Source organism: Nelumbo lutea, chromosome 3, assembly GCF_056320005.1.
Source record: "Nelumbo lutea isolate HS-2025 chromosome 3, American lotus-T2T, whole genome shotgun sequence".
Classification (NCBI taxonomy): domain Eukaryota; kingdom Viridiplantae; phylum Streptophyta; class Magnoliopsida; order Proteales; family Nelumbonaceae; genus Nelumbo; species Nelumbo lutea.
The window spans coordinates 24,901,480-24,924,964 of NC_142686.1; the positions used below are offsets into that span (position 1 = coordinate 24,901,480).

A 23,485-nucleotide genomic window follows, 5' to 3' on the forward strand; every position below is an offset into this window, starting at 1 on the left:
GGCCATCCTTGTGCACTTCGCACGCCGAAGTAGTCCCGCTTCCACGCCGGGACCTTGTTAGGGAGATCGTGCAGAAGCTTAAAACCCTGGCGATGAGTAAGGTAATACGCCCGTCTCCCCCCAAGAAGAGGACCCGCCTGTCTCTTGAGCATCAAGATAGAGGAGAATATCTCTAAATCCAAGGGGAAGTTCTGCTCGCAAAAAAGGGATATCGTCCCCACCAGGTTCCGAATAGAGATTGGATGAAGCTGACCAATGGTGACACCGAAGTGGTTTATGACTTCGACGAGAAGGGGATGGAAAGGAAGTCGCAACCCTGTGGCGAGCTGCTCTCGAAAAATCACGATCTCGTCGGGACCGTGTTCCCAAGGAAAGCTACCCGAAGGAATGAAATATGTGTACCCCCCAGAAAGATTGTAGGACATAAGTATGGATTGAAGCCCCTCAGGCGTCATGGTCGAAGGACCAAACCTGTCTAGCATTCGACCTCAGCGAGAGGTAGACGCCAAACTGCCCGAAGTAACTCGGCCCACTAGTTCATAGTCTTCAAGCTCCACCTCAGGATCACTGAGGCAGTCTGGGGACACGGCTCGGTTGGTGGAACCTACGTCGGCCCTACTCGAAGAATCGTCTGAGCTATCAAAGCTAGACATTGGGGAAAAGATAGATTCAAGAAAGCACTCACCGGAAAGCTTGAAGAACAAGCTAAAGAACCGTGAAGACTGTATAACTAGCCTTGACGCGAGCTGGAAGAGACTCAGACGCGAGTTGGAAGGTTGGACGCGAACTCGATAGACAACCGCAGAAGTGGCAAACCAACCGGGGTCCCCCACTATTTATAGCTACAGTAACCAAGAATCGACCATGCAGACTGAAGACGATCCGACGGCCCACGTTCTTACCAACCGCGCAACCCTTAAAGTCGAGACGTGATTGGCGCACGTCTTTCCAAAAAAAGCGAAACGTCAACGCGTCTTTTTGAAACCGACGTCGCTTCGACACGCGTCTTTTTGAATCTGACGCGCTGCACGTCTCCCTGACAGTCGACGGCGTACGTACAGCAGTGGCGTACCTTTTTGAAATGACCCGCTGTCACGTCCCAGCGGCGCGAGTTGGTTTGAAATTTAAAACGCACGGTCACAACCACTAGCGTTCTTGAGTAAGGCACGTTTCCAGCCTTCTCGAAAACCGAAAAAACCCTAGCAAAAGCGTCTCATACAGTGAAGGTTTGAAGGACGGGACAAATCTACAGCCACCTTGTGAAAATTCCCCGCACCATGGCAAGGCCCTCGGCGCAAGGAGTGGGGGGCAATTGATGAAGGAAGATTTGGCCCGACCTCTTTATTATGAGACACGTGGCAGAAACGACAGCTCAGCAAAAGGGGTCATGCCTTGGCGGGTACAAGGGGACACACTTCGCCGAACTAACCCACCTTGTAACAGCTCGGGATAGACTTCGCCGAACTGACCACCTTGTAACAGCTCGGGGTAGACTTCGCCGAATTGCCGCCTTGTAACAGCTCGGGATACATTTCGTCGAACTGACCACCTTGTAACAGCTCGGGGTAGACTTCGCCGAATTGCCACCTTGTAACAGCTCGGGATACATTTCGCCGAACTGACCCACCTTGTAACAGCTCGGGGTAGACTTCGCCGAATTGCCGCCTTGTAACAGCTCGAGATACATTTCGCTGAACTGACCCACCTTGTAACGGCTCGGGGTAGACTTCGCCGAACTGCCACCTTGTAACAGCTCGGGACACACTTCGCCGAACTGACCCACCTTGTTACAGTTCGGGATATCTCCGAGCTCAAGACCACCTCGCTCAGCACTTCGCATCATCTTCTAGGCACCAAAGCCAAACAAGTCGTACCATGCCTGGCACCAGGGAAGTCCGTGCCCGAGGGCGCCACGCCTGACTGACTTGGGATCTGACGTTTTGGCAGCAGCACTCTAAACGGCCACCTGCCACCGCCAATGACGCCGCCATCTCTAGTTAGACGGTTAGGCAGTGACGGTTCTATCTCAGCAGAAGGGACGACGGCCGAGTTGACAAGCGCAAGGGTAATCATACCCGATCTGACAAGGGCCTCGGGACGAGTACGCGAAGTGACTATAAGAGCCCCCTACCCCCCGACAACGGAGGTATGCAAACTTTGCGCTATCTAGTATTACCTTGCTTTTGAAAGATTCTAACTTGAGCTTCGGAGCCTCTACACCGGGTTCCCCCCGGAGCTTTCCCTTCTCTCCCGTTTCAAGATCCCTGCTACCCCGTTCAAAATCAAGGCAGCGGACAGCTAAGACCAGCCGGATCGCGCTCCATCACTAATCTTGCAATTTTCCCCAGAAACCATGCATCCAAGTTTCAAATTGAGATCTCATGCCAACAAAACACATTCCAACCTCCTGCCAACTTGATCTAACACTGTATTTCTTCACTATGAGATTGAGACCCACTATAGAAGTGAGACTCATCATATATGAGATGTGTGGTGTCAGGTCATGTTGTAAGTTGTTGGAATGTATTCTTTTGGTGTTGGCAGGTGATTAGACTCTCATGTTTTACCAACCTCACGGCTGCAATGTGCTGTGAGGTTAGTGTGAGGAATGCTTTTCGAGGAGGAGATCCCGTCTCTACTTTTTTCACCTACATTATTATTATATGTTATATTGTTATCTCACAAAAAAAAAAAAAAAACAGAAAGCAAGAGTAGAAAAGCAAAAGAAGGGAAAATAGTTTTGAAGCAAAGAATAAGAAGAGAAAGAAGAGGGAAATGGTAACCTGTGGCGACCATTGTTGAGTGCAATACTAAAAATTATAAGAGATGTGGAGAAAGGTTCATCTAGTATATGTTTGGCATCGATGCTGCATATACAATATCGTTTTCTGTGCTGCTGATGTGTTGGAAGCATCATTTTCTGAGAAAATGGTGTCTTTTTTTCTATTTGGAAACTTTGCCACCAGATAAGACATTTCCTGGTGCAACAACAATACTTTTTGTATGATACCAGTGCTTCAGATCTGTTTTTAGCATTGATACCCATTATAGAAAGTCCATGTCACTAACACATCATGTCCTCGTTGGCAACAATGAGCTGTAATCTGAGAAAATGTCAAATTCAGCATTGTTCCAAACCATACCTTTTCAATTTCTAAATCATAGCTTGGAACACCACTTTTTATAGAAAAACATTTTCAAACATATTGATGTTTCCTAGAACACAGTTTTCTCCAACATGACGCTGATGTATCACCATTTTCTGAATCCACGGCAACAATGTCAAACAGACGCCCGGTTGTCAGTTGTGTATGACAATAAATCAAACTATGGAGGATTTAATAAGAATGTAAGAATTCCCATGCAAAATTAAAAATAGAAAACAAAGCAAAAAAATCAATGTATGTCAACGAGATAAAAATTAACATCAAATATAAAAGACTGTGATCTAGCTACCTTTAAGCCGATTTTTTTTAGCCTTGACCCCTGATAACCAGGAAAAACATTGGGTAACAGCCCTTTATCCTTCAAAAACTACAATTTTGGAAGCAAACCCGGCGAAAGAATGCCACAATAATTTAATTCATAAGCACCCATCACAATGATGTTTCGCTTTTGGGGTGGTTATGGCCTTATTTATTTATTTTTTTTAATTATTTACTTTTTGGGAGGGGGATTACCGTTAGGCTGTGTTTATTATTATTTTTTATTTTCTTTTATTTTCCCTACTTTTTCCTTCAAACCAAATATAATAATAATAATAATAATAATAATAATAATAATAATAATAATAATAATAATAATAAATCAATTCAGTTTTACGTCTAACATGAAGAACCAATTGAACGTTGGACTGGAATGTTGATCAATCTGTACGTTGAATAATTTTCTTCATACAAACCTCCCTATTGACGTTTACATGCGGGAATTGTCATCCAAATTTTCAATTTGAAAACCATTTACATTTTGGAGAACAACCTTTATTCTAGAAGTGATACACGGCTACACAACCCTAGGGACAAGCAGTCCAGATCTCCTGCACAGAAGTCATTAATCAATTAGAATTCATCAAAATTAATGGCGTTGTTTTGATTGGTCAAACTCCAAAATGCGAAAAAAATCAGTGAGAAAATACAGTTAATTTTTAATCTGTATTTCAGATCATACATTAAGTACTTAATTTTTAGGGAATAATTTAATCTAAAATGCTATGTCATCCCGAGGACCCTCATTTGGAGCTCGAATTTTCTGCAACAATTGGGAGCAAAGTTCAAAGTATCAAAACCTATATTGGGGCACATGGTTTTTAAAACCGATCCGGTGACCGAACCGGTCAGGTGTTCGGTTATTGGGTCAAATGGTCCGATCATTCGAACCGAATATTCAATTCGTTCTGACAAAAAAATAAAAAAAGGCTAAAATCGTTTAAACGGCTAATCGCCCGTTTCAGTGGTTCATCGACCAAAATCAATGGTTTTGGGGGGAAATCTGATTGTTGGGGAAAACGGAACTGGTTCCAGGTTTTTCTTATCCATTCCGGTTTTGAAAACCATGCTAGGGCATATTGATCAATACATATCGTATTGTTGATCTCTTGATGCACCCTTATGGGTCAGTTTGGAAGCAGTACAAATACAAATATGTACAACATAAATACATACAAAATAATACAAAATATAATGTTTTGCACTCTACATATTTACATTTGTACTCCTTCCAAACTCGGCCTATAATGAATATTTAAGGATCTGACCTGGTTTAGGGGATAGGTGGGCTTTAAACTGACCCCTTGAGCCAGTTTGAAGGAAAAAAAAAAAAATAAGGCCCCATTTGATTCACGGGAATAGGGGTCTGGAATTGGAATCAGAATGGATTATTCCGATTCCAGTTGTTTGGTTGGGCAGGATCAGAATCCCATTCCTATTCTTACCAGAATGACATTCCCCATTTGAGGGAATAGCTTCCCTACCCCTTCCTTGAGAATGAAATCTCATTCTTGCTGATTTTAATTCTCATTTTCATTACTGTCTCAACTAAACAGATTATAGGAATAGGCCAATCTGACTTCAATTTCAAAGGATTTCGATTCTGATTCCGACTACAAAGCAAATGGACCCTAAAAAACAAAAATAAAGGCACAATACAGTATAAACCAATACGCCCTAAACCGGCATATTAGCTTGACATCAGTGTCCAAAGGGTTAGGGCTGAACGACCAATTCAGTTGAAATGGGTTGTGTAACGTTTATCACTTGGGGGATTTTGATCAATCAAATCCCCCAAGTGAATTTCGATAAATAGTGATTGATTGGTAAAATTTTTTCTGGTATCATAGTGGAATCCAAAATTTTTCTTATATCATAGTCTAACCCAAAATAAAGATAAAGTAAAAAAGTCAGTGATTTGAGAAGAAGTGTGTGGTGTTTTCAAGTTTCAACCATTGGATCCATATCTCATGGGACAAGGGCTTCATGGATGCAATTTAGACGGTGCGAAAAAGTAATTTACAACAGAAATACTGTTCATCCCTCTTACAAATCACATGTTAAATCATGATTCATGAAATACCCTCTTCGTGATAATTGGAGATGAAGTAGTCACAAATGCAATAGAAAACTACAATCTTATTTAGAGCGTCAAAACCATATAAGTGTTAAAAATGTTTAGTTTTAATCAAATAGAAGTGCAAACCGTAATCACAAATAAATGAATATAAAACTGAACCAGAGTGGAATTGGGATCTGGATTCTCCTCACGTACTGTGCCTCACACCGATCGACCTCACGGTCACAACCTAGCTTACATGGTAAGCATCTCTCCCTAAATAATAAGTATAAAGACGAGAGATGTTCTCGATGTATGGCAACGATATTTATAAAGTCGGTGTGAGATGCACTCTAAGGAATAGATTCGAACTGAGATTGAGATTTACACCACAAACAAACAGAGCCAATGGATATTAGTTCAACCGGACCCGTAAATGGGAAAATGAATGGTTAGATGTCGAGATAGCCATATATCGTAAATAAATTAATTAGAAAGCTCACATGATAATTAAGGCCATGTGGGCCCCGAACTTAAGAAACCAGGAAGAAAGCAAGGGAAAAATATCACAATTGTTATCAACTTATCCGCACCCCTTTCCACGTGTTTGTTGGTGCTTTCAACACGGCTTATGACGGAAACTCAGGCGTTCAGACTTACACCACAAAGCTGCTTAATTGACTTGAGCTTTCTGTCTTCACAAAACCACGCATCTCTGACTCTTAACCATATATATGCATCTGCATCGCACAGAGTGAGAGACATGAACGCAGCCCAGCAAGCTAAACTTTGCTTTTAAGTTGCATTTTCTTTTTCTTATTTATCATGTACCATTTACTTCCCCAACCCAAAATTCATGATTTTCCTCTGTCACATGCCACAACGGCACCTAGTATCCCGACAGAATATCTCCAGGAAGCAGTTTTCGCCGGAGGTGCAACCCCCTCCCCTCTCTCAGTATGCAGATAGCAGTTTATCGGCTCTTCTCTTGGAACTAATTAAATTTGTGGTCACTGCAGGTAGCTTTTGGGGACTGGAAGCTGCGTTTGGGCGTTTAGATGGAGTCGTGAAAACGGCTACAGGCTACTGTGGAGGAACCCTTACGAAGCCTACATATAGAGAGGTGATTATCAAGGGAAAGGAAAAACTGAAAATCTTGAAGACCCATTTTAAATACTTTTTAGCCCCATTTCTGTTTTATTTCTAAATTTTGACAGAAATAAGTTTTTTGTTCTTGATTTTCAGGTCTGTGAGGGGCGCACAGGCCATACTGAAGCTGCAAAAGTCATATATGATAATCGAAGGATGTCATACAGAAGCCTCTGTGATTTCTTCTGGGAATTCCACGACCCCACCAACAAAGAATATCTAGTAATTTCACCTTTCTTCTAATGTTATTTATTTGATATTTACTTTCATAATCGCCTTTTCTATTGCTTTTGCCTGACCAAAGGTTGTTGCAGAATTTTGGGATTATTGCACATTATCGATCAGCGATATTTTACGCGAACGAGGAACAGAGGAAGCAAGCGCAGGAGTCGAAAATCAGAAGACAGATGAAGCTGAACAAAAGAATTGTCACAAAGATCATTCCTTGTGGCTCTGATTTCTTTATCGCAGAAAACCAACATCAGAAGTATTATTTGCAGAAGAATTATAGGCTTTGCGAGAGCTTGACTTTGCGAAGCACGGAGCAGTTTGTGGATTCAGTTGTCGCTTGCAAACTCAACGGGTATATTTTAGAGTCAGTTCTTTCAAATGATGGTGTAGTTGGTTATTCCGTCAGTCTAACACACTGAAGGTCTCCGGTTCGAGTCCGGGCGACGCCATTTGGATTGTAGATTTCAATTTTCTGTTTTGAGATACGGTCGCCACTCGCCGGCCAACGTTTCGACGTTCGGTCGAATTAACTAGCCAAGTCATTTACACATATGACTCAGTTGGTAATCCTGTTTGTATTTTCTATTGTAGGATATTAGCGATGGATGGGAAAACAGTTGTTGAAAACATGAAGAGATTCCTGAGGAGTAATGAGGAGATACCGAAGCAAACCAAGTCAATCTGTGAAGGAATTATTCAAGAATTCAGCAGAAACGAGGGAGAAGAGACTGTAAACGCATCATGATCAGTCTAATAGTATCTTCTATGCAGGCCAAAATCCATTTGAATGCGTACAAAGTGGGGCAATGAAAAGCAAATCAGGTATGCAAAAACGAGATGTCGCAGCTCTCTATTAACCTCAACTCATTTCTTCTGGAAAGATGTTTCATGTCTTATGAAATTTTCTTATTCCAGATTATAGTGGTGTGGTTCAAAGTCATCAATCGAAGTGGCCGATTTTCAAGACCTGAAACAGTAATAAATATATTTAACTGCGTAAGGAACAGCAGTTTGTACCTGTTAAGAGAATTTTTGTTATATATACTGAACTAAAAAAAAAAATCGTCAAAGTCTAGAGACATGGCGGATTCATGGAAAGATACAGCTGGAAAAAAGTTGGGAATGTCCTTTCATGGGTTGTAAACTTGTAATCGGGTTATATTTGGATTTGGAATTGGCCCAACCACATTTAAGTACGATTTGATTAAATCTGACTTCAATCTGAAATTTGCAGGAGATGTCAGACTGATTTCCGATCTGTTTCGATTTTTAATATTTTATTTAATTCAAATTCATTTCACGATTTCACCAAGGAAAAAATTTATGGCAAATTTACATGTTGTCTTAAATCATTCCTATTGTTTTTAACAATTCACATTGTCAGTAAATATTAACAGAAAAACAAAATATCAAATTTATCCTCTATTATTTCTTAAATTTTCAAAATAAAATTCAACGAAAAAAATGGATAAATTTTTTAAACTATACTTATCGTTTAGTTAATTAATTAAATGTACCGTTACAGAAAAAAAGGAAAAGAAACGTTGATTCATCAAAACCCCAACCTTTTTAAACCCCACGAAACCTCAAAACAAACATACATCAAAAGTGATTGAAATAGAAAAAGGGAACGAGAGAGAATGAAGGTGGAGAGAGAGAGACCTCATGGGTTTCGTTGTTGCAAAAACCTCTCACAGAGAGACTGACGTTCTCCCCTGCACCCAAGATGCCACCATTGCTGCTCTTCCCCTCCCGTTCCTACCATTCTTCATAAACAACATCCTTCAGAAACGGCTCTGCAGACAAATCCAAAGGAAAGAAAGACCACTGTTGCTGCTCTTCCATTTCTCTTCTCCCTCTATATCTCTTTCCATGTTATCCCCATCCAGACACCATTTCTGCCACTGCAACTTTGCAGCGGTAGACCCAGAAAAAACCGACAGAGATTGAACCCTTGGTGTCACTTCCCCTCCATTTCCGTCCTCATCCTCTCCCCTCACTGCATCTCTTGGGTTTCCTGATGAAATCTCCATATAAAAAGGAAAGCCCAAAACCGTTTAAAGAGCGACAGAGTGGCTGAAACAATGAGAGCAAAATCATAACATGCCAGGCTCGATTTAAAGTTGCTGCATCTTGGGTTTGGGCTCCATCCAAACCCAGCCCCAGCATCAAAGACGAAGATGTCAGCGACGGAAACTGTGCCGGACTTCCAAATCAGCTTCTCTTATTAGCGACTATGGCAGAATTAATCAGAACTGTGGCAACACTCTTCATATAATGCTCGGCAACAAATCTCTTCCATAAATTGCTCCTTTTCTTGCATCTCTTAAAAATGAAATGAACTGAAAACTGTGGACACCCTACGCTCGGAAAAGAAACCTCCTCCATAAAAACCAGTGCCAGACTGTCAGCTCTAGGCTTTATTCGCTCTCATCTCTTTTGTCATCTCTGCTTTTTTCTAGTTATTTTCATCTAAAGCCCTTATAATAAATGTTTGTCTCGTGATTTCTTCCATTTTTTCCTGATTACAGAAGACATCTCACTGTAGAAAACCGCTCTATCGTTGGAAACCCATCCAAAATGTTACCGGATTCCTACTCTCTCAGTCGCCGGATACTAACGGGTATGATTCTCTTCGTTGCAGTGGCATTAACGTGTCTTGTTCTCAGTGCAGTGATCAATCTCGACGGAGTTTCTACGTCTTTTCTTGTTTGATTAAGCGATTGGTCTGACATCAATTCCACGAATTTTGCCCAATTTGTTCTCTCCTATTATTTCTAATTTCAAATCCAATGCCGTCCACATGGGCACTCTGCAATCAGAGCTGATGATCAAACTGTAAACCGTACAAATTTTTGTAGTGTAAAATGTTTCCTTACAACATCCAATGGTAGTGATTACAGGGGGTTGAGCTTTAAGTGGTCGTTCGGCCTGCCTTGACGACTTAGTTTATTTTGAGGTTTGAGAGGAACTTCAGATAGCTTACGAAGAGCACGGTGAAACCCCTCATGAGCTTGAGAGAGAAAGAGGGGAAGGAGGTGGAGGGTAAAATTGGGTTTTAAAAAATATATATTACATATGAATGAATTTTGATAGAATATTAAAGATCTTAATGATAAAGGTAGAATTAATCAAATAGGGGTAGTGTTTGTTAATTTTCAAACAATAAAGATATACTTGATCAATTAACTAAACATTAAGGGTAGTTTAGGAAACATACCCAAGAAAAATTTACTATCCCCTCTTTTGTTCCATCTTCCTTTCCGTTGTAAGGCCTATGTTCATCAACGGACTTGCGCCATTCTTTGATGGTGTAGAGGTCACAAAGAACCGTGCTGGAGGAAGATGTGACGTTGTCGATGACGATAGAGGGGGTGCCAATCTATACAGCGTCATTGCTGGCAAAGTTAAAGTTTTTTTGAAGCGGTATTTTCGTTTCATGGCATATTTATCATGGACGACAATGACACAACACTAGATTAGTGACACTGATTTTGTCGAAAATGAACGTTCCGTAGAATAGTGACACTGTTGTAACTAATCTTGTCCATGTGGAAGGCAAGTTGGCAAGTGGCTTCCACTAAATTTGTCTTTGTCATGGTATCAGAGTGATAACAATCGACTCTACCTCAGCTGCCCCTATCTGTATTCCAGCTTCCACCATTGTTCCTAGCGTACCCCTATTTGTGTTCTAGCTCCCACCATTGTTTCTAGCTTTACATTCTGACGAATTCTATAGCTTCAGTCAATCTTGTTGAAAATATGAATGATCATCTGGATCCAAATTCACCGTACTACTTACACCCCTAGAACAACCCAGGGCCGATTCTAGTCTCTTGTCATCTAACAGTAGATAACTATGCAACATGCAGCAAGTCATAACGAATTTGATGGTGTGCAATCTAGTCGGTCTTAATTGTCAACGACCATGCTTCCGATTGGAGTAACGGGGAGCCTGAAACGGAGAAGATGAGAGAACTCCGGGGGGAACCCGATGAGATTACTCCAAATCTCAAGTTCGTATTCTCTCAAAGGCAAGATAAAACCAGATGGCGCAAAGTTCACATACCTTGTTGTTGGGGGTAGGGGGCCTTTTATAATCACTTTGCGCACTCACTCCAAGGCTTCTGTCAGATCGGGTATGATTACTTCTGTGCTTCTGCCAGTTCGGGTGTCATCCCTTCTATTGGGACAGAACCGCCACTGCTCCTTATCGGAGCCGTCTCTGTAATTGGAGATGGCGGTGGCAGGTGGCCGTTTGAAGTGCGGCTATCAAGCGTCAAATCCCAAGTCAGTCAGGTGTGCCGCCCCTGGATACGAACTTCCTCGGTGTCAGGCATGGTACGACTGTTCAGTTCGGCGTCGTGAGGCGAAGTGCTGGAGTGGTGAGCGAGGTGGTCTTGAGTTCGGATAGAGGTGTGTCCCGAACTGCCATGGGGTAGGCCAGTTTGGGTTATTGCCCTTTGTGTTTGGCTCGGGGCCTAAGGGAGAGTTTGGGCTCCTAGTAGGGAGTCCGGGCTTCTAGTAGGGAGTTCAGGCTCCTAGTAGGGAGTTTGGACTGCTGGTAGGGAGTTTAGACCGCTGGTAGGGAGTTTAGACCGCTGGTAGGGAGCTCGGACCGCTGGTTCCTCCCTTTGGTGCTCGCGCCTTGGGCGCGCTGTTGTGCCGAGTTGTTGCCTTTGCCACATGTTGCTTAATTTCGGGGTCGGGCCAAATCTTCCTTCATCAATTGCCCCCCACTCCTCGTACTAAGAGTCTTGCCCTGGCGTGGGGAGTTTGCGAGGTGGCAGGTGGATTTGTCCTGTACTTCGAATTTTGATAGCGCGAGGTGCGTTGTCAGGGTTCTTTGGGTTTTTCGAGCGCCCAAAAGGCGGGAGACGTGCTGACCTACCTGCCTACAAACGCTAACAGACGTGGTGCGCGAGCGCTTATTTCAAATTTCAAATAAGCACGCCACTGGGAGACGTAACAGCGAGTCTTTTCGAATTTGAAAAAATGCACCGCTGCCATTTGTAAGGCGAGGAGATATGCGTTGGCGTTCTATCAGTTTCAGAAAGACGTGCGATGTCGTTCTGTCAGTTTCAGAAAGATGTGCGTCAGCATTTTGTCAGTTTCAGAAAGAAGTGTGCCAATCACGTCTCGGCCTCAGGGGACGTGCAGTCAGCGCGAATGCGGGTCGTCGGATTGGCTTTGATCTGCACTGTTGGTTCTCGGTTACTGTGGGTATAAATAGTGGGGGACCCCAGTTGCTCTGTCACTTCTGCGTTTTTCTTCTTAAGCTCGCGTTTAGGCTTTTAGTTCACCTTCAAGGTTTTTTTGCTCGTTCCAATTTTCATAGTCTATTCAAACCTTTTTTCAGGTGAGTACTTTCCTGGAATCCACCTTTTATTCTTGATGTCTAGCTTGGATAGCTCAGATGGTTCTTCAAGCGGGTCTGATGCAGGTTCTACAAACCGAGTTGAATCCCCTGATGGCCTTAGCGAACCTGAGGTAGAACTTGAAGAAGAGTTTGAGCCCGTAGGCTGAGCCTTCTCGGGCAATTCGGCGTCTACCTCTCGTGGAGGTCGGATGCTAGACAGGTTTGGTCCCTCGACCATGACGCCTGAGGGGCTCCAATCCCTTATTACCTATTACAACTTGCCTGGGGAGTACGCCTACTTCATACCTTCGGGTAGCTTTCCTTGAGAACACGGTCTCGAGGAGATCGTGATATTCTGGAAGCAACTCAATGCGGGGCTGCGACTGCCTTTCCACCCCCTTCTTGTCGAGGTCATGAATCACTTCGGCGTTACTGTCGGCCAGCTTCACCCGAACTCCATTCGTAACTTGGTGGGGACAATCTCCCTATTTTGCGAACAGGGCTTTCCTTTAGACTTGGAGATATTTTCTTCTATCTTAATGCTTAAGAAACAAGCGAGTCCCCTTCCCGGGCGTAGGCGGGCGTATTACCTGTCTCCTCGCCCAGTTTTTAAGCTCTTGCACGAACTTCCCAACAAGGTCCCGATGTGGAAGCGGGACTACTTTGGGGTGCGAAGTGTACTAGGGTGGCCTTTACAGACCGGGTGGGGGATGGCTACCCCTGACTCCGGTGTTACGCTTGATAAAGAGACGGTGAAGGACCTCCGGCAATGGGCACGGCTAGGGCTAAAATGCCATCAGTATCTGACGGAGGCCAAGCTCATTGCGGCCGACCTGAGTTCGGGTAGGTTCCTTGCTCAGAGGTTTCTTGTTTTGCTTTCTGATGCCGAACTCTTTTTTGCAAGTGTGATGGACTTAGAAAGAACTCGCAGTGGGCACCTGTTTCAAGGCATGAAGAGGAGGAAGTGAGTCGCCAAGCGAACTTGTGCCGAGCTGCCCCAGGATGCGGAGCCTCAGGTACCAGACTACCCGTTAGAGGATCCGCCCAGGGAGCCCGAGGTGGCTCCTCCAATGCAAGAAGCGACAGGGGCCCCTTATGCCGAGACTACTCACACGGGGCTCCCGCCTACTCTAGTGCTCCCGCTTACTCTGGGTTTGCTTATACGCGAGCTGGGCCCTCAGGCTCGGGAGCCCAAGGGGAATTCAGGAGCGTGCTGTCGTCGAACTACGATCTTCAGAAGAGTAGGGAGGCCACCTTCCCCGAGGAGATCGCGGTGTGGACCGATCTTCCTTTGAACCAGGTCGCCTGTCGTGCTGCTACTCATGCTATGGTGGTGAGTCAGATTTCTTGTTGGCCTTCTTTGCTTTTATCCCTCTTGTTGTCGTTCTCTTAATCACTTGTTCTTTCCTTTTGGTAGGTGAACTCTTCTATCCATGCCTTGGCGGCCCAGGTGGAGAGGAGCTCGAGGCAGGTGCGAGCTGCCGAAGAGGCTTTCCATGCTGCCGAGGTGACTTCCCGAGCTGTTGAGGCAACTGCTCATGCTGCAGAGGAGGCTGCTCGCGCTGCTATGGCTAGGCAGGTGAGGTCTCAGAGAGATGTCGAGGCCATGGGGGTTGTTGTGAAGCACATGGCGACCTGAGGCTGGATCTGCAGCATCAGGTTGAATATCTTTAGGAGGACATTAGGGAGAGGACACAGATCTTTTCTCAAGGCATCGAAGATGCCAAGAAGAAGGTCGTCGATGAGTACATCGCCTCGCCACACTTTGATGACCTGATGGTGGACTCGTATAGAAGGGGTTTTAAACTGAGCCAATGGATGATCTAGAACACATACCTCGAGCTCGATATCAGTGCCATATCCACTTCGCGCATAACTCAAGAGATGGCCAATGCTGTTGATGGTGAGCCAGATTCCGAGGGCGAGGCAGGACCTTTGGGTATCGTTGAAGTGCCTTCTGATAATGAAGAAGTAGCTCCGGGCCTGTAAAAAAAATTTTGAAATGTACGCTCCCTTATATTGAAATGGAATGACTTCTCTTTTGGTCAAGTGTTGGCTGTTCTCTCCCAAGTTGATCGTATTTGCCGAACTGATCATATGCCCGATCTGTTTCTTGCCCGGGTTACTGTACTCGCACGACCTGTTTTGATGTTTAATAAGTCTCCGCTTCGCCTGAGCCTTTGGCTGACTTTTCTTTGCTTGATTATGCCAAGGTTCCTTCATTAGCTCGGTATCCTGGCCCTTGGGCTCTAGTAGCGATTTCGTCCACTTTGCTTAGCGGCTATAGGTAGTATCGCCTTAAGTTGACAATGTTCCATGCTCGGGGTACTTGTTTGCCCTCTAAGGTTTCGAGCTCGTATGCCCCCTCAAGCGCTCTCTTTGCTCTATAGGGCCCTTCCCAATTTGGTCCATGTTTGCCCACACCGGGTTCGGGCACCATGATCTTACGGAGAACTAGGTCACCGACTCGGAAGCTCCGCTTCTTTACTCTGGCAGTATAGTACCGAGCTACTTTTTGCTGGTAGGCCGCTGTCCGGATGTGCGCGAGGTCTCTTAACTCATCCAGTAGGTCGAGGTTGGTACATAACTCGTCTCCGTTTGTCTGATCGTCATATGCTTCTAGTCGTAGTGTAGGTATTTCGATTTCTGCTGGGATTACCGCTTCAGTGCCGTAGGTGAGGTTAAAGGGGGTATCTCCCGTGGCGGTTTTTTCTGTAGTTCGGTGAGCCCATAAAACACTTGGTAGCTTGTCCGCCCACAACCCTTTAGCTCGGTCTAGTCATGCTTTTAGTCTGCGGTGGATGGCCCTGTTCATTACTTTTGTCTGACTGTTTGCCTGCGAGTGTGCGACAGATGTGAAGTTCTGACGAATTCCCATATTTTGGCACCATTCTTAGAACTTGGTATTCTCGAACTGTTTGCCGTTGTTGGAGATCAGTATTCGAGGTAGCCCGAAGTGACATACTATGCTCTTCCAAAAGAAGTTATGTATGCTTCAAGCTATAACTGTTGCCAGAGGTTCAACTTCTATCCATTTTGTGAAGTAATCTACTGCCACCACTAAGAACTTTCTCCCACCTGTTACTGGCGGGAATGGCCCCAGGAGGTCGATGCCCCATTGCGCAAAGGGCCATGGGCTGGTGAAGTATTTGAGGTTGGAAGCAGGCTAGTGGTGGATATTGGCATGCTTCTGACACTTGTCGCATTTTCTGACAAGCTCGATGGCTTCTGCCTTCATCGTTGGCCAATAGTATCCTTGTCGAAGTGCCTTTTGGGCGAGGGCTCTGCCCCCCAGGTGTCCGTCGCACAGTCCTTCATGAGTGTCATGGAGTACGAGCTCGGCTTCGGCAGGTCGCAAGCAACGCAGGTGGGGGAGCATGTAGGACCGCCGGTACAACCGTTCGTCTATTATGACGTATTTGGCTGCCTGGCGCTGCACCCTCTTGGCTACATTGCGGTCTAGAGGGAGGGTTCCATCTAGCAAGAAGCTCGCGAGTGGGTCGATCTAGCTCGGCTCTGCTTCAAGGACGGGAGCGACATCCTCTGCCCCACCGAGAATGCTAGGCCGAGGTAAATCCTCTATGTACACGGTTCTCATGGTGTTGTGACTCGTGCTGGCTAACCGGGACAGGGCGTCAGCCTCAGTGTTCTCTGACCGCGGGATTTGCCTAATGAAGTGTGACTGGAAGTTGAGCAGAGCCTCCTTTACTTTTGCCAAGTATGCGATCATAGAGAGCTCGCGTGCTTCGTATTCGCCCGTAACCTGGTTGACCACGAGCTGGGAATCACTGTAGATAACTATGTGCTTTGCTCTTACCTTTTGCGCTAGGTTCAGTCCGGCTATTAGTGCATCGTACTCTGCCTTGTTGTTGGATGCCACAAACTCAAAGCATAGTGCGTATTCCAATTTCGTGCCACCTGGGCTGCATAGGACTATTCCAACCCCGCTGCCCTGTTGGTTCGAGGAGCCATCTATGTGAAGGATCCAGGGCTGCTCATCCTAGTTCGCACTTAGCCTAACCAGGAGAGATGCTACACTGGCTGCTACTTCACGGGGTTCAGACTCTATTGGCTTGAGAGCTCCGGGTTCACCCGAACTAGGGATCTCGGGCTCAATCGGCCCAGGGGCTTCGAGGCTGAATGTGCACTCGGCGATAAAGTCTGCTAAGGCTTGGGCCTTAATGTCAGTTCATGGCTTGTACTAGAGGTCGTACTCGCTGAGCTGGATGGCCCACTTCGTCAGCCAACCGAAAACCTCAGGCTTGAGTAAGACTTGTCTCAGAGGTTTGTTAGTCAAGACGATGACGGTGTGAGATGGAAATATGGGCGGAGTTTCTGAGCTATAATTACCAGTGCGTATGCTAGCTTTTCTATCTATGGGTATCTCTTCTCTGCTCCCTACAGAATTTACTAACATAATAGACGGGCCGCTGGACCCGATCTACTTCTTTTATTAGTACCGAACTGACCACCTCGTCGCTCGCCAAGAGGTACAGTTCTAAGACATCGCCCTCCTCGGGCCTGGCTAAGGTTGGCACAGTGGCGAGGTAGTTCTTTAGCTTGTCGAACGCGAGCTGGCAGTCTTGGGTCCATTTGAACCCTTTGCCTTTGATTGCCTTAAAGAAAGGCAGACAGCGGTCTGCCGATTTGGACATGAAGCGGCTCAGAGCGGTTATGTGGACGTTTAGCCTCTGAACCTCTTTTACCTTTCGGGGTGGTCTCATATCTAGGATAGCCTTTATCTTGTCTGGGTTAGCCTCAATACCGCGCCGGTTGACAATGTACCGTAGGAACTTACCCGAGGTGACACCAACGACACATTTATTGGGGTTTAGTTTCATGCTAAATTGACACAGAATTTGGAAGATAGAATCTAAGTCTTGTATTAATTCCTATGAGAACTGCGTCTTGGCGACCATGTCGTCTACATAACATTCTATTTTTGTGCCAATTAAGGGCCGAAACAGCTTATTTACAAGTCTTTGGAAGGTCGCCCCAACATTCTTCAGTTCGATGGGCATGACCTTGTAGTAGTACAGGCCGAACTCTGTTATGAAGCTGGTTTTTTCCTCATCGGACTGGTCCATCCTGATTTGGTTGTAGCTTAAGTAGGCATCCAAGAAGCTTAGCAACTCATGTCCCGAGGTCGCGTCCACTAGGCGGTCAATTCTGGGGAGAGGGAAGCAACCTTTTGGGCAAGCTCGGTTCAGGTCGGTGTAGTCAATGCACATGCGCCACTTGTCGTTTGCCTTTTTCACCAGTATTGGGTTGGCTACCCAGCTCAGGTAATGAGCTTTCCTTATGAAGTCCGCTGCGAGGAGCTTTTCAACCTCCTCGTCGACCGCCCTCTAGCACTCTGGGGCTAAGTTGCGTTTCTTCTATCTAATAGGTCTGACTACAGGGTCAGTGTTAAGTTTGTGAGTTATAAGGCCTGGGTCAATACCGGGCATATCGGCCGCGGGCCATGCAAAAATATCTAAATTTTGAAGTAAGAAACTCACTAGTTCGGTTCGTAGATGCTCCTTGACGAAAGCACTAATCTGTAGTGTTCAAGTCGGATCTATGGCCGAGGTCGGGATTGTGAACGTTTCCTCTGTGGGCGAAGCTCGTTCCTCGCCCTGCTCCGTAGGCCGCTCCAGTTCGAGGTTGTCAGCTGCCTTGGTTTTTCCCTTCAGGGCGGCAACATAACACTTATGGGACTCAAGCTAGTCGCCCCGCGCTACCCCCACACCGAAGTCTGTGGGGAACTTCATTGCCAGATAGTAGGTGGAGATCACTGCCCGCAGAATATGCGTAATTGGCCGCCTTATTATGGCATTGTATGGGGAGGGGGTCATGACCACCAGGAAATCGTGGTTGAGTCTGACCGCGCAAGGCCATGTGCCAATTTCCACAGGTACTGTTATTTCCCAAGGGGCTTGACTTCCTATCCACTAAATCCCACCAGAGGAGTGTTTGTGGGCTTCAGCTCGCTTCTCTGCAACTGTATCTAGTCAAATGCTGACTTGAAGAGGATGTCTACCAAACTACCTGACTCCACAAGTACGCGCCTGACTTCGAAGTCGCTGATCCTTAGTTTTATGACAAGCGCGTCATCGTGGGGGTAGTGGACACCTCGTGCGTCGTCTTCCATGAAAAAGATCGGTTCTTCTATCTTCGGCCTCTTTGGAGGGTTCTGTTCTTCTCGAGCTGCCTCGCGAACTGACGTCTAGGCTGCTGCCGAAGTACACCCTGCTACCACCGAACCTCCCACTATCACATGGATGGTTCCCCGAACTGGCCTTTCTTTTGGAGGTTGTCGCTGCAATGCTTCGGCCAGTCTGCTGCTGGACTCAGGGGCATCCTTTCCGTGCTTCCCTTGCCGACCTGCCTTATTGTTATTATCATTATGCTGTACAAAATTTCTCAAGTATCCGCGATGGATGAGTCCCTCTATCTCATCTTAGAGATTATTGCACTGTTCGGTACTATGACCGTGATCTCTATGAAAACTACAATACAAATTTTTATTTCTCTCATTTGGATTACTCTTTAGGCATGTAGTCCGCCCTTGATCGTCATCAAGATCAAGATCTCAGTCTGCCTTATGTTTAACGACTTGTAGTCCGTCTGAACTGCTAAGGGAGCTCAAGACGGCTGGCTTGGCTTCGCCTCCCAGGCCTGGTTTCTTCTGTCGCCTGGGTTGGAGGGCTCACCTTCTCTTTTTCTTTTCTCGACCCCGCCTTTGGTTGTTTGGTTGATTTCTTCCTCTGTTCTCAGGATCTTGTCCGCGAGCTTGAGGAAATCGACCATGGTCACGGGCTGGCTAGCTACCATGTGCCATTTGAACTCCTTGTGCGTTACTCCTCTCTTGGCCGCCGCGAGCTGTACTACGGGGTCTAATCGCAGTATTTGCAAGCATGCTTCATTGAACCGCTTGATGTAGCTCCGGATGGATTCTCCTTCCCTCTGGACTACTCCGAAGATGCTTTCCTCAGTTTTTGGGCACCGCTTGCTGGTAACGAAGTGTGCGGTGAAGACCTGCACGAACTGGGTCCAGCTTCGTATTGACCCGGGGGATAGGTTCCTGTACCAGGTGCGGGCCACCCCCTGAAGGTGGTGGTGAAGGCCATGCACATGCATGATTCACTGGCCCTAGCGATGTGCATTTGAGACTAATCGACGTGGTTGTTGGGGTCAAAGGACCCATCATACTTGTCCAAAGGGGGGAGCTTGAAGTCTCTGGGCATGGGGACTACCAGGAGTTCTGATGCGAGGGGGGAAGGAACTGAGATAATTGGGGTAGCTCATCTCTTCCTTACCTCTGAGCTCGGGCAGGTCACGGGTGGCAGTTCGGTGACTTCGTCGGCGCCTTCGTTGTTGAGCGAGCTTGGTACTGGCGATGCTGGCCTCTGTGTTGCCGAGCTCGATGGGCCCAAAATGTTGGTAGTTTGCTACTAGGGTGCTGAATCGGTTCTCCGTGAGCGGGAACTCTGGCTTGGAGCGCCGAGGTGCTGACTTTGTGGGCGAGGTTCCCGGCCCGCTTGTGCGTTGCGAGGCGAGGGTGATTTTCCTTTCCTTTTGGCCTAGGGATGAGGCCTAGCTATTAGGGGGGTTCTGGAGTTGGGAGGCTTCTCCTCGGTGAGGGCATCCACCCTGAGGGGAGGTCTTAACCGGCTTCGAAACAGGGTGCCGAGGTGGAAGCAGTGACTAGTTCAGGGGTAGCTGAGGGAACTGCTGCTGATAATGGTGCTGAGAGAGGTGGTGTAGTATTTGGTGTTGCTGGAGTTGATGCTGCTGGAATTGTTGCATTTGGGCTTGCATTGCCCACATGCATTGCATTAAGTCGTCCAACTGGTTCTGGCGGGTCGCCAGTGTGACAGTGGTTGGTTCAGCAAAAGTTGTTTCGATAGGGAGTGGAAGAGGAATGTTTAGGGCGGGAAGGTTTAGGGGCGCCATTGGTTGTGGCGCATTCAAGCTGAGGATCCCATCCACTGGAAGGGGGATGGTGAACTGTCCAATGCACACCATGGGGACTTGGAGTTGTTCCCTGGTGGTGTTAATTTCTGTGCCACGCCTGACATTGCTGGAAGGAGCCATAGGTGTTGGAGCTTTTTGGAAGAAGAGGAGGTTATGAGAGTTTTAGAGGGAGGCTTTTAGAAGAGTTCCCATAGACGGCGCCAATTGATGGTGCGCAATTCGGCCGATCTTAGCTGTCAACGACCTTGCCTTCGACTGGAGCAATGGGGAGCCTGAAACAGAGAAGATGAGGGAAATCCGGGGGGAACTTGGTGAGATTGCTCCAAAGCTCAAGTTCGTATTCTCTCAAAGGCAAGATAAAACCAGATGGCGCAAAGTTCATATACCTTGTTGTTGGGGGTAGGGGGCCTTTTATAACCACTTCGCGCACTCACTCCAAGGCTTCTGCCAGGTCGGGTATGATTACTTCTGTGCTTCTACCAGTTCGGGTGTCATCTCTTCTGCTGGGACAGAACTGCCATTGCTCCTTGTTGGAGCCGTCTCTGTAACTGGAGATGGCGGTGGCAGGTGGCCATTTGAAATGTGGCTGTCAAGCGTCAGATCCCAAGTCAGTCAGTTGCGCTGCCCCTGGATACGAACTTCCTAGGTGTCAGGCATGGTACGACTACTCAGTTCGACGTCCTGAGGCGAAGTGCTGGAGTGGTGAGTGAGGTGGTCTTGAGTTCGGATAGAGGTGTGTCCCAAACTGCCATGGGGCAGGCCAGTTCAGGTTATTGCCCTTTGTGTTTGGCTTGGGGCCTAAGGGAGAGTTCGGGTTCCTAGTAGGGAGTTTGGGCTCCTAGTAGGGAGTTCGGACTGCTGGTAGGGAGTTCGGACCACTGGTAGGGAGCTCGGACCACTGGTTCCTCCCTTTGGTGCTCGTGCCTTGGACGTACTGTTGTGCCGAGCTGTTGCCTTTATCACGTGTTGCTTAATTACGAGGTCGGGCCAAATATTCCTTCATCAAAACTCTTTGAAGGCAAAAAATAAGTATGGTTTCGTCAACTGCCGTCTTTAGAGACCTAAATCTAGTTCGACAGAGGAAAGGTCATGGTTCAAGTGCAACTCCATGGTCATTTCTTGGATCTTTAACTCTCTTTCATATAAATTGCATCAGAGTGTTGCATACACTGAGTTCACAAGGGAAATTTGGTCCGATCTTCAAGAACAATTCAAATAGAGCAATGCTTTGCGAATCTACGAACTCATAAGAAATCTCTCATTCTTGCACCAAGGAGAAGATATTGTAGCTACATATTTACAAAGCTGAAAGGAATCTGGGATGAACTTGCAACTCTCACACCAATACCTGCTTGCACCTACGACACCTCTAAGGAGATGATTGTAGATCGTGAAAGAGAGGCTCAACCGGTTCTTAATGGGCCTCAATGACACCTTCAACAACGTCCGATCGGGTATTCTTGCTTCTGATCCTTTGCCTAGTGTCAATCATTCCTATGCCTTGTTGGTACAAGAAGAGAAACACCAAGCCGTGCTTTCTCGAAAAGGAAACATGACCCCTGATGTTGCTGCCCTTTAAACTTCTGTACAACGACCAAGTAATGTAATCATTGCAAAAGCAAGATCACACAAAGGAATGTTGCTATGAATTGAATGGCTATCCTAAGGGATGGGAAAAAGGCAAAACATCTAACAAATCCAAGAATAGTCGTTTCCACACCATAACAAATTGTGTACAGTTTGATCCTCTCACAGACTCATCAATCGCAGATCTCCTCCATGAGCAATACACTCAACTATTGCAGATTCTTACCAACAATTCTACTAATACATCTATTGTTGCAAATATGGCTGGTAAGACTCCTTGTTACAAGTACTTGGGTCTTAGATAGTGGAGCATCCCATCATATGACCTCCAATAAGGATCTACTGCTGCATCCTAAAACTTTAACTATGCAACCTTTAATTTGCTTATCCGATGGTTCCACCTTGAAAGCCACTTACTTGCGGCCCAACCTAACCATCACAGATGTCCTTTATGTTTTCCAATTTAAACACAATTTACTGTTAATTAACAAATTAATATCTCAATTGCATTGTACTATATTGTTTTCTTCCAAACATTGAACAATATAGGGCCCAGTCTCTCACAGTTTGATTAGCCAAGGAGAATTGTGGAACGACATCAACCTACATTAATAAAGAGTACCAGACATGGCACAACCGCCTTGGACATCCCTTTGTTCAACAACTTTCTCTCTGTTTTGATGGATGCCTTCTTTCACAAGTAGAGGGTGCCAATAAGCTCCACACAAGCATCAACACCATTTGATTTCATACACTACGACATATGGAGAGCATATCGCACACCTTTCTTATCTAGTTCAAGTTTTTTCTCACATTTGTTGATGACTACAACTGTTGTATTTGGTTATTTCTTATGAAATAGAAGTTTGAAACCTATCAACTACTTGTATCATTTTACAACATGGTTTTTACACACTATGATCAAAAAATCAAGATGGTTAGATCTAATAATGGGAAAGAAATTTTCTTTGGACCTATTCTAAATTTTTTTTTTCTACACATGGGTAATCAATCACCACTCTTGTATTGATTCCCCTCAACAAAATGGTATTATTGAAAGAAAGCACCACCACCTTTTGGAGGTAGCACAAGCCCTTCAATTCCATGCTTCTTTACCCAACTCATTTTGGGGTGAATGCGTGATAACAATTGCCTACATCATTAATCATCTACCATCTACACCCCTACATGGCAAAAACCCATTTGAATTACTTTTTAGTAAGCCACCAACCTATGATCATTTTTGAACATTTGGTTGCTTATGCTATGCACAAGAACGACCCCTTTCTGGTGGCAAGTTTGCCTCTAGAGCTATCCAATTCTTGTTCGTTGGCTACCCATGTGGTCAAAAAGGATATCGAGTTTATAACTTAGCCACACGACATATTTTCACCTCCCGAGATGTAATTTCTACGAGACCACTTTTCCTTATGCTGACATTGCCAAAACATCTCAAAGTCATGGTCTTCCAAATGTTGTAATACCTCTTCCACAACTTGAAGATGACATCATTGCACCCATTGAACACATAATAGGCTTGATTTCATTTTTCACTCTATCATTGAGCCAACATCATATGAGACTGAACTCACTCCTAGTGAGTCTTCTAATGGGCCAAACACCGGCAACTTACTACCCCCACCATCCAAGCACACT

The 23,485-nt window shown here is 45.7% G+C and overlaps 1 protein-coding gene across 2 annotated transcripts; it reads left to right on the forward strand.

Annotated features, from left to right (window-relative positions):
• Positions 1-6,192: 6,192 nt before the first annotated feature.
• On the forward strand, positions 6,193-8,160 carry LOC148863701 (uncharacterized). Of its 2 annotated transcripts, XR_016109125.1 has the most exons (6): positions 6,193-6,478; positions 6,564-6,667; positions 6,790-6,915; positions 7,008-7,276; positions 7,516-7,746; positions 7,840-8,160. XR_016109125.1 is itself a non-coding variant. In XM_088974946.1 (5 exons), the coding sequence occupies exons 1-5, from the start codon at positions 6,370-6,372 to the stop codon at positions 7,667-7,669; spliced, it is 762 nt and encodes a 253-aa protein (XP_088831072.1). In that variant the 5' UTR covers positions 6,229-6,369; the 3' UTR covers positions 7,670-8,160. The 2 variants fall into 2 exon arrangements, 1 of the variants encoding a protein (XP_088831072.1); XM_088974946.1 differs by having other exon boundaries at positions 6,229-6,478; positions 7,516-8,160.
• Positions 8,161-23,485: the final 15,325 nt, after the last annotated feature.